Source organism: Vulpes vulpes, chromosome 6 (assembly GCF_048418805.1).
Source record: "Vulpes vulpes isolate BD-2025 chromosome 6, VulVul3, whole genome shotgun sequence".
Taxonomy (NCBI): Eukaryota; Metazoa; Chordata; class Mammalia; order Carnivora; family Canidae; genus Vulpes; species Vulpes vulpes.
Window position 1 is genome coordinate 90,249,707 of NC_132785.1, and position 15,304 is coordinate 90,265,010.

At 36.1% G+C, this 15,304-nt stretch overlaps 1 protein-coding gene across 12 annotated transcripts in view; it reads right to left on the reverse strand.

Moving 5' to 3' along the window:
- Positions 1-15,304, reverse strand: part of FERMT2 (FERM domain containing kindlin 2) — a 79,888-nt gene that overhangs the window by 35,288 nt on the left and 29,296 nt on the right. For all 12 annotated transcript variants that reach the window (XM_072761609.1, XM_072761608.1, XM_072761603.1 and 9 more), the window contains exon 3: positions 13,387-13,620. In XM_072761609.1, the coding sequence (XP_072617710.1) occupies positions 13,387-13,620 (234 nt within the window). The remainder of the gene's footprint in view (positions 1-13,386; positions 13,621-15,304) is intronic.

Below are 15,304 nucleotides of genomic sequence, written 5' to 3' on the forward strand. Positions count from 1 at the left end.
GAATCACTATACCACATGATTTATCCTTTGAGATTTTTGTTCCTAGGTCATTTCCTGTCCAGCTATTAATATTATTAGGAGGATGAATACTGTTAAGTGTAACCAGCTTTTGGGTCAGTCAAAAGAATATAAAAAAGTTCTTAACCATATGTGTCCATGAGAATTACTTGTGAAGTTAAAAATAATACTAAAAATATATGTTTCAGTCATACCCCCATATACTCTGACTCAGGGCTTCTAACAGCTTATTTTATAAAAGCTCTAGTGATGGACGACATTAAGTATTAAGTAGACTTACTGTGGTGATCATTTCACAATGTATACAAGTATCAAATCATTATTTCATATATTTGAAACTAATAATGTCAATTATATCTCAAAAAAAAAAAAAAAAAAAGCTCCATAGCTCCATAGGTAATTTTGATTCCAACTTCTTCTTGACAACCAGTAGCTTAATGAAGGGGTAAGTGGAGGAAGAATGACATCTTATTTCTCAAATGATAGGCACATCTACGTTGGAACAAGGTAGCCACTCTCTATACATGAAGTCTGAATAGGTTTTCATTATAACAAAAAGGTAAAGTAAATCTACATTTCCACATAAGACACTAATTATTTCATTCATACCGGAATTTAGCACTGATTCACTGACTGTGTTTTGTTTCAAGAAAGAATTAAACTAGTGAATTTAGAAATGTGAATCACATGTAAAAGTAGGCCTGGTGAAGAAAATAAGTAATTTAAACTAAGTTTATATTTAACGAAAATACACCTGGAGGACTATTTTAAAATGGGTATACCAAAATACCATGCCTTCATTCATGCTCAATTTTATACTTCAATAATATAAACTAGTATTATGAGTCACTACACAAAGTAATGATCCGGGACTTCTTTATAACACAAAGATATACTACATAGCAATGAAATGTAATGTTCAAAATCAATATGTTATCAAGTAGAAGACAAACCTAGTGGAAGATGGACTACATAAATGCTATATATATATATATATATCTCAAACTATGGGGAGTGAAGAAATGGGGAACAGAGGAGCACAGAAGGGTTTTCAGGTAAGATAATCAGATTTTATCTTGTTTTTTAATTTAAATTCAATTAATTAATATATAATGATTTATTAAGTTGCAGAAGTTGGAGTCAGTGATTCACCAGTCTCATATAACACCCAGTGCTCATGACATCACATGCCCTCCTTAATATCCATTACGCAGTTACCTCATCCCCTCCCCTCCTCCCCTCCAGCAACCCTAAATTTGTTTCCTATGATTAAGAGTCTCTAATGGTTTGCCTCCCTCTCTGATTTTATCTTGTTTTATTTTTTCCTCTTTTCTCTTCCGATCCTCTGTTTTGTTTCTTAAATTCCACATGAGTGAGATCCTATGATAATGGTCTTTCTCTGATTGAAGGATAATCATATTTTAGTTTAAAAATATTTTGTTAAAGATTTTATTTATTTTTTTTTTTTACAGAGAGAGTGAGTGCCAGAGAGCACAAGCAGGGGGAACAGCAGAAGAAGAGGGAGAAGCAGGCTCCTTGTTGAGCAGGGAGCCCAACGTGGGGCTTGATCCTAAGACTCTGGGATCATGACCTAAGCCAAAGGCAGATGCTTAACTGACTGAGCCACCCAGGTGCTGCTAAAAATAAATTTTGTCGTGAGAATTTCTAATTAAACATGTATGTTGACCATGAGAGACTCCTAACTCTGGAAAACAAACAGAGGGTTGCACAAGGGGGGAGGATAAACTAGGGGTAAACTAGGTAAACTAGGGGTAACTGGGTGACAGATACTAAGGCCCTTGATGGGATGAGCACTGGGTGTTATACTATATGCTGTCAAATGGAATTTAAATAAAATATTTTTTAAGATTAAAAGAATCTGGGATCCCTGGGTGGCGCAGCGGTTTGGCGCCTGCCTTTGGCCCAGGGCGCGATCCTGGAGACCCGGGATCGAATCCCATGTCGGGCTTCCGGTGCATGGAGCCTGCTTCTCCCTCTGCCTGTGTCTCTGCCTCTCTCTCTCTCTCTCTCTCTCTCTCTGTGTGTGTGTGTGTGTGACTATCATAAATAAATAAAAATTTAAGATTAAAAAAAAAAGAAAATCAATTGTTTAAAAAAATAAAATAAAATAAAAAGAATCTGAAAATCTCAAAAAAATGTATATTGAGCTTGTGCATTTATTTTCAATCCTCTCTAAAATCATACTAAATAAATAAATAAATAAAACATGCACTTATAAGGACAAAAAGAATGGTAAAAAAATCACATAAAAAGAAGTCAGGGGCATCTAGGTGCCTCAGTTGGTTAAGTGTCTCCCTTTGGCTCAGGTCATGATCCCACAGTCCTGGGATTGGGCTCCCTGCTCAGAGGGGAGCATGCTTTTCCCTCTCCCCTTGTCTTCCATTCTGCCTACTTGTGCTCTGTCATATAAATAAATAAAACCTTAAAAAAAAAAGAAAAGAAAAGAAAAGAAAAATTCTGGGAGACAAAAGCCAGAGTGGGAGTAATGAGTAAGTAAATGACTTAACAAAAGGAGAAAAATAAAATCAAGATGTTTCCAAAAGGAAATACCAATAGGAAACAAAATGACTCATAGTGCCAAATATCAAGCATGACCAAGCACCGAAAACAGACAAAAATCCAAATCCTGTCCCATACTGGATTAAACTTACCCCTTAGATACATGCCTTTTAGGATCTCTTAGAGGAGAATCTAAGCCCTAAGGAACAATCTTTTAGATACTGACATTTGATAAAGCTTGCTCAATGTCTAAATACCCCAGAGAGGGGTGACAAGCTAAACCTCATTCCATGCAGAATTTCCTATTGATATTTGTAGTGCTCTATTATTAAATATATGAATGGACAATGACTGAGAGACATCTGAGAAAGGGCTTTGTGGTAGGTTTCACAGTTCTAGAGGTAACTCCTTTAAATTTCTGTCCCTAATTATACAATCATACACTAATTTAAGACTGCTGTGAAGAGACTTTGCAAATGGAATTAAGGCTACTAATCAACTGATTTAAGGGAGATTATCCTGGATTTCTCCATGGGTCCCAATGTAATCATATGAGGTCTGCAAAAAAGAAGAAGGCAGGAGAGGTAAGCACAGGAAAGACGAGACAGAAGGAGAGGTCAGATAGATGTGAAGAGTAATAAAAACTGGACTTGCTATTGCTGTTTTTGAAGATGGAGGAAAGAAGCCATACGTCAAGGAATTTGGGAAGCTTCTACAAACTGAGAATGCCAGAGGTCTCTGGCAGACAAGGTAGGAGAAACTCTGGCCCCACAGCCACATGGAACCAAATTCTACGGTGAATAATTCTTTCTCAGACCCTTCAGGAGGAACACGGTTTTGCTGACACCTTACTTTCAGCTCTATAGGACTAACTAGAACACCAATCTAAGCCACACTGTGCCCAGATTTTTAAACTACAGGAACAGTGAGATAACGAATTTGTATTGTTTTAAGCTGCTAAGTTTATTTTATTTTGTTTTTTTAAAGATTTTATTGATTTATTCATGAGACACAGAGAGAGAGAGAGGGAGGCAGAGACACAGGAAGAGGGAGAAGCAGGCTCCACGCAGGGAGCCCAACGTGGGACTCGATCCTGGGTCTCCAAGATCAGGCCCTGGGCTGAAAGCGGCGCTAAACCGCTGAGCCATCTGGGCTGCCCTTAAGCTGCTAAGTTTATGATAAAATTTGCTATGGTAGCAATGGAATGGATGTACTGAGCTTCTAACATGAAAAACACCAAATGAAAAGGAAAACAACTTGGGAGAACCAGAGATACTGCTGGAAACAGAAAAACAAAACAAAACCTTCTTAAATACAATTCTCAGAGAGTAAGATGACATCTTTGACAAATAGGATGTTATAAACAATAACTAGCAATTAACAAAGAGATATTTGAAGATACAGTGAAAACAGTTCTAAGGAGTGCCTGGCTCAGCTGGTAGAGAATGCAACTCTTGATTCAGGGTTATAAGTTTGAGCCTCAGATTTGGTACGGAGATTACTTAGAAAAACAAAATAAAATCTTAAAAAAAAAAAAACACAGTTCTTTTTTTGTTTAAGATTTTATTTATCTGACAGAGAGAGAAAGAGAGCACAAGGAGGGGGAGCAGCAGGCAGAATGAGAGGGAAAAGCAGACTCCCCTCGGAGCAGGGAGCCTGATGCGGGGCTCAATCCAGGACTCTGAGATCATAAACTAGGCCGAAGGCAGATGCTTAACCAACTGAGCCACCCAGGCGCCCCCAAAAAAAGTTTTAGGAGGGAATATATAGTATTACAAAGGCCTACTCAAGAAACAAAAAAGAAAGTCAAATAAACCATCTAATCTTACACATAAAGGAAACAGAAAAAGAAGAATAAAGCCCAAGGTGAGTAGAAGGAAGAAAATAATAAAGATCAGAGCAGAAATAAATGACATAGAGACAAAAAAAAAAAAAAACCCAAAACATAACAAAAATCAATGAAATTATGAAATAAAATTGATAAACCCTTAAGACTTACCAAGGAAAAAAAGAGAAAGGACCCAAATAAATAAAACCAGAAAAGAAAGTCTTGAAGTAAAAACTGGCCCCACAGAAATATAAACGACTGTAAGAGAATGGCATATGAAAAATTATATGCCAACAAATAGAACCCAGAAAAAAATAGACTAATTTTCAGAAAAATACTATCTTCTAAAACTGAATCACAAAGAAATAGAAGATCTGAACAGACTACTCATAATTAAATTGAATAAAAAACCTACCAAAGTCCAGGACCAGATGGATTCATGAGTAAATTCTACCATTTAAAGAAGAGTTAATACCTATTCTCCTCAAAGTATTCCAAAAATAGAGGAGGAAAGAAAGGTTCCAAATATATTCTATGAGATCAGCATTACCCAGATACCAAAACCAGAAAAAGATACCAAAAGAAGAAAGAAAGAAAGAAAGAAAGAAAGAAAGAAAGAAAGAAAGAAAAAGGAAAAGAAAAGAGAAAAAAAGAGAGAACGAACTACAAGCCAACATCCTTGAAGAACACAGATGGAAAAATCCTCAACAAAATCTTAGCAACCACTTTCAACAATACATTAAAAAGATCATTCACCAGAATCAAGTGGGATTTATTCTGGAGATGCAAGGATGGTTTAATATTCACAAATCAATTAACATGATATACCACATCAACAAATGGAAGGATAGAGATTATATCATCTCAATCAATACCAAAAAAAGCATTTGACAAAATTCAATATCCATTCAGGATAAAATTCTCTGTAAAGTGGGTTTAGAGAGAACATACCTCAACATAATAAAGGCCATCTATGAAAAACCCATAACTAACAATATACTCAGTGGTAAAAACAAAAAACAAAACAACTTTGCCTCTTAAGAACAAGACACCACTTTATTTTTTTAAGATTTTATTTATTTATTCATGAGAGACACAGAGAGAGGCAGAGACACAGACAGAGGGAGAAGCAGGCTCCATGCAGGGAGCCCAATGTGGGACTTGATCCCAGAACTCCAAGATCATGCCCTGAGCCAAAGGCAGACGCTTAACCGTTGAGCTACCCAGTGTCCCAAAGACACTACTTTCAATCAACATAGTACTGGAAGTACTAGAAACAGCAATCAGAAATAAGAGGCATCCATACTGGTACAAAAGAAGTTAAACTGTCACTATTTGCAGATGACATACTATACATTGAAAATCCTAATGACTTCACCCAATAGCTACTAGAAGTAATCAGTAAAATTGTAGGATACAAAACACCCAGAAGTCAGTAGCATTTCTATATACTACTAATGAAGTAGCAGCAAGAGAAACACTGGGACAGTTGTTAAGAAAACAACTCTGCTTATAATTGCACCAAAAAGAATAAAATATCTAAGAACACGCTTAATGAAAGAATTGAAAGACCTGTACAATAAAACAGATAAAGAAACTGAAGATGAAACAAATGGAAAGATATTCCATGCTTAGGGATTAAAAGAATTAATATTGCTAAAATGTCCATACAATCCAAAGCAATCTACAGGTTCAATGTAATCTCTATCAAAATACCAAAATCATTTTTTTTAAGATTTTTATTTATTTATTCATGAGAGACATAGAGGCAGAGACACAGGCAGAGGGAGGGAGAAGCGGGCTCTACGCAGGGAGCCCAACATGGGACTTGATCCTGGGCCTCCAGGATCCTGCCATGGGTTGCTGGCAGCGCTATACTGCTGAGCCACCAAGGCTGCCCCCAACATCATTTTCACAAAAATAGGACAATTACTACTAAAATGTTTATGTAACTACAAAAGACCCTGAATAGCCAAAGCAGTCTTTAGACTGCTGAGGGTATCACAATTCTCAATTTCAAGATATACTACAAAGCTGTAGTAAATAAAACAGTATGGTACTGGCATAAAAACAGATGTACTGATCAATGGATTAGAATAGAGCCCAGAAATAAACCCATGCTTATATGGTCAATTAATATGTGACAAAGGAAGCGAGGTAAAACAAAACAAAACAAAACAAAACACACACATGGGAAAGACAGTCTCTTTAATAAAGGTGCCAGGGGATGCTCAGTGGTTGAGCATGATCACTGGGTTCCTGAGATCAAGAGTCTCCCCATGGGAAGCCTGCTTCCCCCTCTGCCTGTGTCTCTGCCTCTCTGTGTCTCTCATGAATAAGTAAATAAAATCTTTTTTAAAAAATGGTGCTGGAAAAACTGGACAAAATATTAGCAAACCGCATAAAAATAATGAAAATGGATTACTTTCTAACACCGTACACACACACAAAAAAAATTCAAAATGGATTAAAGACCTAAACATGAGACCTGAAACCATAAAAATCCTAGAAGAGAACACAGGCATTCTCTGAGAGTGACCACAGCAGCATTTTTCTAGGTATGTCTCCTGAGGCAAGGGAGACAAAGCAAAAATTAAACTGAGACTACACCAACATAAAAAGCTATTGCACAGCAAAGGAAACCATTAACAAAACAAAAAGGCAACCTACTGAATGGGAGAAGATATTTGCAAATGATTTATCACATAAGGGGTTAATATCTAAACTACATAAAGAGCTTATACAACTCAATACCAAAAACACAATTCAATTTAAAAGTAGATTAATAGGAACACCTGGGTGGCTCAGCGGTTAAGCGTCTGCCTTCAGCTCAGGGCATGGTCCTGGAGTCCAGGGATTGAGTCCCAAATCGGGCTCCCTGCATGGAGCCTGCTTCTCCCTCTTGCCTGTGTCTCTGTCTGTCTGTCTTTCTGTGTTTCTCATGAATAAATAAAACCTTTTAAAAAATAGATTAATAGACATTTTCTCAAAGACATATAGGTGGCCAAAAGACACACAGAAAGATGCTCAAACCACTAATCTTCAGGAAAATGAAAATCAAAATCTCAATGAGGTATCACCTAACACTCCGGATAGAATGGCTAAAATCAAAAAGGCAAGTAATAAGTGTTATTATTAGCAAGGCTGTGGAGAACAAGGAACCCTCATGCACTTTTGGTGGGAATGTACACTGGTATACTTACTGTGGAAATCAAAATGGAGTTTCCTCAAAAAAAATAAAAAAACTATAATATGATCCAATAATTCTGCTACTGGGTATTTATCCAAAGAAAATGACAACACTAATTCAAAAAGATACATGCACCTTTCTTTGTTAATTTGCAGCATTATTTACAATAGCCAAGATATGGAAGCAACCTATGTCCAGTGACAGATGAATATCGGATAGGAAAGATATGGAGTGCATATATATAAACATACACATACACAATGGAATATATGCAGCCATAAAAAGGATGAAATCTTCCATTTTCAACAACATGGGTAGACCTACATGGTATTATGCTAAGTAAAATAGGTGAGACTGAGAAAGACAAATACTATATGATTTCACTCATATGTGGAATCTTAAAAGAAAAGAAAAACAAAAAGCAGAACTAGATCTACAAATATTTACAAATCATATAACTGAGAAGTGATTAATATCTAAATTATAGAAAGATCTCATACAACTCAATAACAAAAGCAAAAACATCCAATTAAAAATGGGTAAAGGAATGGGATGCCTGAGTGGCTCAGTGGTTGAGCGTCTGCCTTTGGCTCAGAGTGTGATCCCAGGTCCAGGGATCGAGTCCTGCATCGATCCTGTGAGGAACCTGCTTCTCCCTCTGCCTATGTCTCTGCCTCTCTCTCTGTGTCTGTCATGAATAAATAAATAAAATCTTTAAAAAAATGGGTAAAGGACCTGAATAGACATTTTCCCAAAGAAGATACACAAATGGTAGACAGATACATGAAAAAGTGTTCAACGTCACTAATCATTAGAGAAATACAAACCAAAACCACAATGCAATGTCACTTCATACCTGTTAGAATGGCTATTGTCAAAAAGATTAGTACTGGCAAGGGTATGGAGTAAAGGGAATCCAGCCACAATGGAAAATAGAATGGAAGTTCCTCAGAAAATTAAAAATAGAACTACTGTATAACCCAGCAATTCTACTTCTGGTAATATAACTGAAGGAAATGAAACCACTATCATGAAGAGATATCTGCGCCTCCATGTTCATAGCATTGTTTGCAATGGCTAAGAAAAGGAAGCAACATAAGTATTCACTGACAGATGAATGGATAAAAAAGTTGTGATACACAAACACAGATATTATTCAGCCATAAGAAGAAGGAAATCCTGCCATTTGTGACAACACTGATGGACCTTGAAGGCATTATGCTAAATGAAATAAGGTCAGAGAAAGATAGATACTGTATAATCTCGCTTATATGTGGAACACAAAACAAAACAAAACCAAAAAAGTAAATTCATAGAAAGATCATATTTGTGGTTACCAGAGGCAGGAGGTGAGGAGTGGGGGGAATTGGATGAAAGTGGTCAAAGGTACACACTTAAGTTATACGTAAGTACTAGGGATGTGATGTATGACACGAAGACTATAGTTAATGCTGGTATGGTATATTTGAAAGTTGTTAAGAGTTACAATTGCAAGGATTTTGAGTGTGCGTGCACGTGTGTGTGTGTGTGTGTGTGTGTGTGTGTACACCTATATGAGATAGTGGATGTTAACTTTGGTGATCATTTTACAGTATTACTTAAGTTATTATGCTGTACACCTTAAATGTACACCATGATCTCAGTACAACTAGAAAAAAAGTGGTAGAATTCACCAGTAAACCAGTCTGGCCTTAGTGCTGTTTTGGAAGGTTATTAATTTATTGATTCAATTTCTTTAACAGATACAGGTTTACTCAGATTGTCTATTTCTTATGTGAGTTTTTAGAAGATTGGCTGTCAGGTTTTTTATTTAGTAAAAATTATGTTGGCTCAGGTCATGATCTGGGGGCCCTGGGATAGAACCCCACACTAGGATCCGTACTCAGTGGGGAATCCCCTTGTCCCTCCCTCTCACCCCTGCTTGTGCACTTATGCCCTCTCAGAACAAATACAATCTATTTTAAAAAAGAGCTTATGACATAGGGCAGGGGGGTACGTTAAATAGATAATGGGTATTAAGGAAAACACTTGTGATGAGCACTATGTGTTGTATTTAAGTGACAAATGACTAAATTCTACACGTGAAACTAATAATTACACTTCTTTAACTAGAATTTAAAACTTGAAAAAAAAAGGGCTTAAAACATAAAACCATTTTATTTTATGAATACCAACAAACTAATTCTAAGGTTTATATGGAAAGGCAATACACCTAGAATAGCCAACACCATATTGAAGGAGAAAAACAAAGTTGAAGGACTGATGCTACATGACCTCGAGACTTAATATAAAGCTATCATAATCAAGACAGGGTGCTGTCTAGCAAATAGATCAATGGAACAGAATGTAGCACCCAAAGATAGATCGATATAATTATAGGCAACTGATCTTTGACCAGAGAGCAAAGGCAATACATAGGAGAAAAGATAATTTTTCAATACATTATGCTCGAACAACTGGACAACCCCATGTAAAAAAAAGATTCTAGACCCAGACTTTATACTCTTCACAAAAATTAACTCAAAAGGATCACAGTCCAAAATGTAAAATGCAAAACTATAAAACCTCTAGATAACACAGGAACAAAATCTAGATAATCTTGAGTTTAGTGATGAGTTTTTAGATATGACAAAAAAGACATGATCGATAAAATAACTGATAAGCTAGATTTCATTAAAATTAAAATTTCCTGTTCTCTGAAAGAAACCATCAGAGAATGAAAAAACAAGCCAGAGACTGGAATAAAATATTTGCTAAAGGAATATCTAATAAAGTACCATTTTCCAAAATATATACTAAAAACTTAAGAACTCTTGAAATTCAACAGTAAGAAAACAAACAACTGATTAAAAAATAGGTCAACAGGGATGCCTGGATGGCTGAACCAGTTAAGCATCTAACTCTTGATCTCAGCTCTGGTCTTAATCTCATTGTCATGAGAGCCTACTTGGGGGGAAAAAAAGGCCAAAGACCTTAACAGTCTCCTCGACAAAGACGATGTACCCATGGCAAATGAACATACAAAAAGATGCTCCACATCCTATGTTATGACGGAAATACAAATTAAAATAACAATGAGGGGCAGCCCGGGTGGCGCAAGGTTTAGCGCCGCCTTCGGCCCGGGGCGTGACCCCACGGTCCAGGGATCGAGTCCCGCTCCCTGCGTGGAGCCTGCTTCTCCCTCTCTCTGGGTCTCTCACGAATGAATGAATGAATGAATGAATGAATAAATAAATAAATAAATAAATAAATAACTTAAAAAAAATAACAATGAAATGTCACTGCACATTAGAATGGCCACAAACCAGAACACTGACACCACCAAATGCTGGTGAGGATTCAGAGCAAAAAAGAATTCTCATTCATTACCGGTATGAATACAAAATGGTGCAGCTACTTTGGAAGACCGTTTGGTGGTTTCTTAAACAACTAAATATTTTTACCATATGATCCAACAATCACATTCCTTAGTATTTACCCAAAGGAGTTGAAAACATATACCCATACAAAACCCTCCACACAGATGTTTATAGTAGCTTTACTTATACTGCATATCTTAGAAAAAACTACAATACCCTTGGTATTGGTAGGTACATAGGATAAATAATCTGTGGTACATCCAGACAATGGGATATTATTCAGTGCTAAAGTGAAATGAGCTATCAAGCCATGAGAAGACATGAAGGAAACTCAGATGCATATAACTATGCAAAAGATACAATCTGAAGAGACTATATACTGTATGACTCCAACTGTATGATATCCTAGAAAAGGCAAAACTATGGAGACAGTAAAGAGATTAATGGTTGCCAGGGGTCAGGGAAGAAGGAAGGATGAACAGGCAAAGCACAGAAGATTTTTAGGGCAGTGAAACTGCTCTATATGATACTATAATGATGGATACATGTCATTATGCATTTGCCCAAACCTACAGACTGTATAATGCCAAGAGCGAATCCAAATGTAAGCCACGGACTCTAGATGATGTGTTGGTGTAGATTTACCAAGTGTACCACTCTAGTGTGGGATGTTGATAGTGGGGAGGTTGTACATGCGCAAGGATAGGGAATAAATGGGAACTCTGTACTTTCTGCTTAATTTTGTTGTGAACCTAAAACTGCTCTAAAAAAATAAAGTTTATGAACTAAAAAAAAAAAAAAAAAAGATAAATCATATAAATGGGTAAGTCAAAAAAGAACCTTAGATGGCTAATAAAGATATAGAAACATTCTTAACTTTATCAACTTTGAATGAGAAAATATAGTATTTCATTTTAGAAGTAAATACTAAAAACTGACAACATTCAAGTGTTTGTGATGATTTGGACAATGGATTTTTATACATTGCTGGTTGTAATGTAAATGGGTAAAGCAGTCCTCCCTTATCCACGATTTCCGTTAATTGTAGTCTGGAAGCAGATGATCCTTCTTTTGATGTATCATCAGAAGGTCAGCTTAATGCTGTGTCACAGTGCCTATATCCTTCACCGGACTTCATCTCATGTAGGCATTTTATCATCACACATAATCACAAGAAGGGTGAGTATAGTACAATAGGATATTTTGAGGGAAAGACCACATTCACAAGACTTTTACTATAGTATATATGGACTTATTTTATTATTGTTAATCTCTTACTGTGCCTGATTTATAAATTAAACTTTATCACACGTATATATGTATAGGATAAAATACAGTACATTTACTATCTGTGGTTTCAGGAATCTACTGGGGATCTTTGAACATACCCCTCACAGATAGCAGGGGACTACTGTATAGCCACTTGAGAAACTCCTACATACAAATACAAAACTGAAAACAAAACCCCACAGAGTAATGGCAGTAACATATTGTTTATGGATCTATACAGATATGGAAAAATGAATGTGCATGTTTGTGTGTTACTAATATATTTTTAAAAGTACTAGAAGGAAAAAAAAAAGTACTAGAAGGTTATATACTAACTTATGACAGTGGTTGCTTTGTGAAGACAAATTATAAGAATGTGACTTAAGAACTTTACCTCTATTATTGTGACTTAAAAAGAGTTTTGCAAAATGGCAGTTATTAATTCTAAGATAACAGGAATTAGGTAAATTTCATATAATTCCTTATACTTTTCTGTATTTTAATTTTTTTTCCTAAAAATTCCATCAAGCATAAAAAAAACACTGTAATTTCAGTCATTAGATCAAAATAGTAATGTCCTGCATCTCCTCTAAATCTATGGAATAATAGAGTTATGTTCTAGTGATAATGACAATAGTTCACATTTTCTCTGATGGCCGAATACTTCCTGTCACATGACATAACTGGGTCAGCCAAAAGTAACCCACATTTCATTTCAGAAAGCATAAACAGAATTACTACAAGAGTGTTCAAGTTGTAGACTGCTTAAGGAAGGTAACACATGGTCATTTCCTTTAGAGCTGTGTCAGGCTTTTAGTGAAGGAAGTGACACAATGTGCCTCAATCACTAAAGTCAAATAGTTACTTACCTGAAGGAAACATTACAAAAGCTACATCCTGAAAATAATGCTTTTTTCCTTCTTCCCAAGAAATAAAGTCATCAGAATGAAGTATTATATAATAATACATACCTGATACACTTCTAGCAAGAAAAGAATCTATATTAGATTCTTCCTGTTCCATCTTACTTTAATATTTATCTTGAAGTGATATAAAACTTCCAAGAATAAAGTGAAAAACTGACATACACATACAAACATACATAGCTCACCCCAGCCTACTCTTTGAAATAAGCTCAGTGTTAATCATCAGTCATACATATGTCACATAACTCATATGTTCATGAAGAATTTAATACTTACTAAAAGTCTTACAGATGTCAGAAACAGCTTTGAAGACTCTATCAGAGAAATTCACTTTCACCTTCACATACTTCATGTTGGGAAGCTGCAGGCGAAGCAGTTTGTGCTGGGGGGTGAACTGAAGCTTAGCATCTGCCTGAATGCCATACTTATCCAAGGTCCAATGTGTTTTAAGAAGCCAAGTTCTCTTCTTTTCCCACCAGAGAGCATGATCAGACCAATCTTTTTTTACATCTATAAAAACACAAGCAATAAACAAAATGCTTAAAAACACTTAAAAATCACTAAGATTACCTCGAGAGAAATTTTATGATAACTAAATTGGATATTTAATACAAACAACTAATTAAATACTTTTATGTGATGAGTATAAAAGAAATACTAAAGAGCAGAGAAAACATTCTGTGCCCTTGAAAGCCCATACATGAGGTAACTGAGGCAGAATTATTAGAACACTAATAATGCTTACACCAGGTACAATATGGGACACAGGGATGAAGAGGGTCCTGAGACTGAGCCTGGGACTCCAAGGATTCCCTTTTCCTTGGTTCCTCCACCCCCGCCCCACCTGCTCCTGTGCACACTCTGTCTCAAATAAACAAATTTTTTAAACAAAAACAAAAAAAGAAACAAAGCCTTCCAGGGAAAGAAAAAAACAAACCCTGGAAAATAACATTCTTGGAAACAAAAACTACTCTCATGATTCTGATAAAAAGATCATTTTAATATAAGTTTTAAAAGCCTTGGTCAACTTTAAAAAAAAAATGAGCTTAAAAGCATATACTTTTTTTTCTTTAACACAACTTGTATACCTGAAAGCCTCACACAGTAAAAAAATAAAATTTCCACATCATGTGTCTAGAAACACCTTCTCCAATGGTGAAACTTAAATCACATGACTAAATTTCTCATTGTGGAAGAAACACAAATGGAAAAAGTCTTCAATTAAATCCCCAGACATTAAAAAAAATTAATCAGTAAGTAATGGGAGAATTGTAGTTACTTCTGATTACACTGCCACTTTGAAATTTTAATTTTTGGAAAAACCCAGTCAATTATGTCAATTGAAGTTTAATTGTATTAATATATATAATTCCTATTTTATAACTACTCACTTAATTGTGAGACACACTGTATGTAGTACCCTGCATCTTTTTTTTTTTTTTTAAAGATTTCATTTATTTATTCATGAGAGAGAGAGAGAGAGAGAGAGAGGCAGAGACACAGGCAGAGGGAGAAGCAGGCCCCACGCAGCAGGGAACCCGATGTAGGACTCGATCCCAGGTCTCCAGAATCACACCTGGGGCTGAAGGCGGCGCCAAACCGCTGAGCCACCAGCGCTGCCCAGTACCCTGCATCTTAAATTATTTTCCAGCACAGAATTTGTCAATTAACTTTAAATACTGAAAATCTGATCTAACATTAAAAACCACCAAGGTTGGGACCTTTTCATTTATTGAGGTAAATGGTCACACACATTATATAAATGGTTTACTTTTCATGAAGAGAGAACCCAAAACAGGAAAAGATAACTGCAAAGAATGAACCAATTTGAGTAAGTCTGAGCTGAACTGAATTAATGGTAGGTAGGCATATATTACTTTCCTCCCCATACCTCAGTCCATTCACTCTTCTGTCCTCTGGGCCAATGTCAACCATTAAGGAAGACCTATCTCCCCAGTGGGGGGAAAAGGGAAGAAAAAGCTGTATCCTCCTCCTCCTCTGTAAACACTGATATATCATTTGGATTCCCCCAAAAGGCAAACCTGAGATGAGAACTTTGAAGGGAAGCACACTTTAAAGGGAATAGGAAGTGAGACGGATACAGAGAAGTGTATTAAGGGTTCACTGACTACTGTGTATAACTGGGAGTTCAGTCCTGCTAAAGACCCCCTGAGGAATTATGTAGAGGATGCCT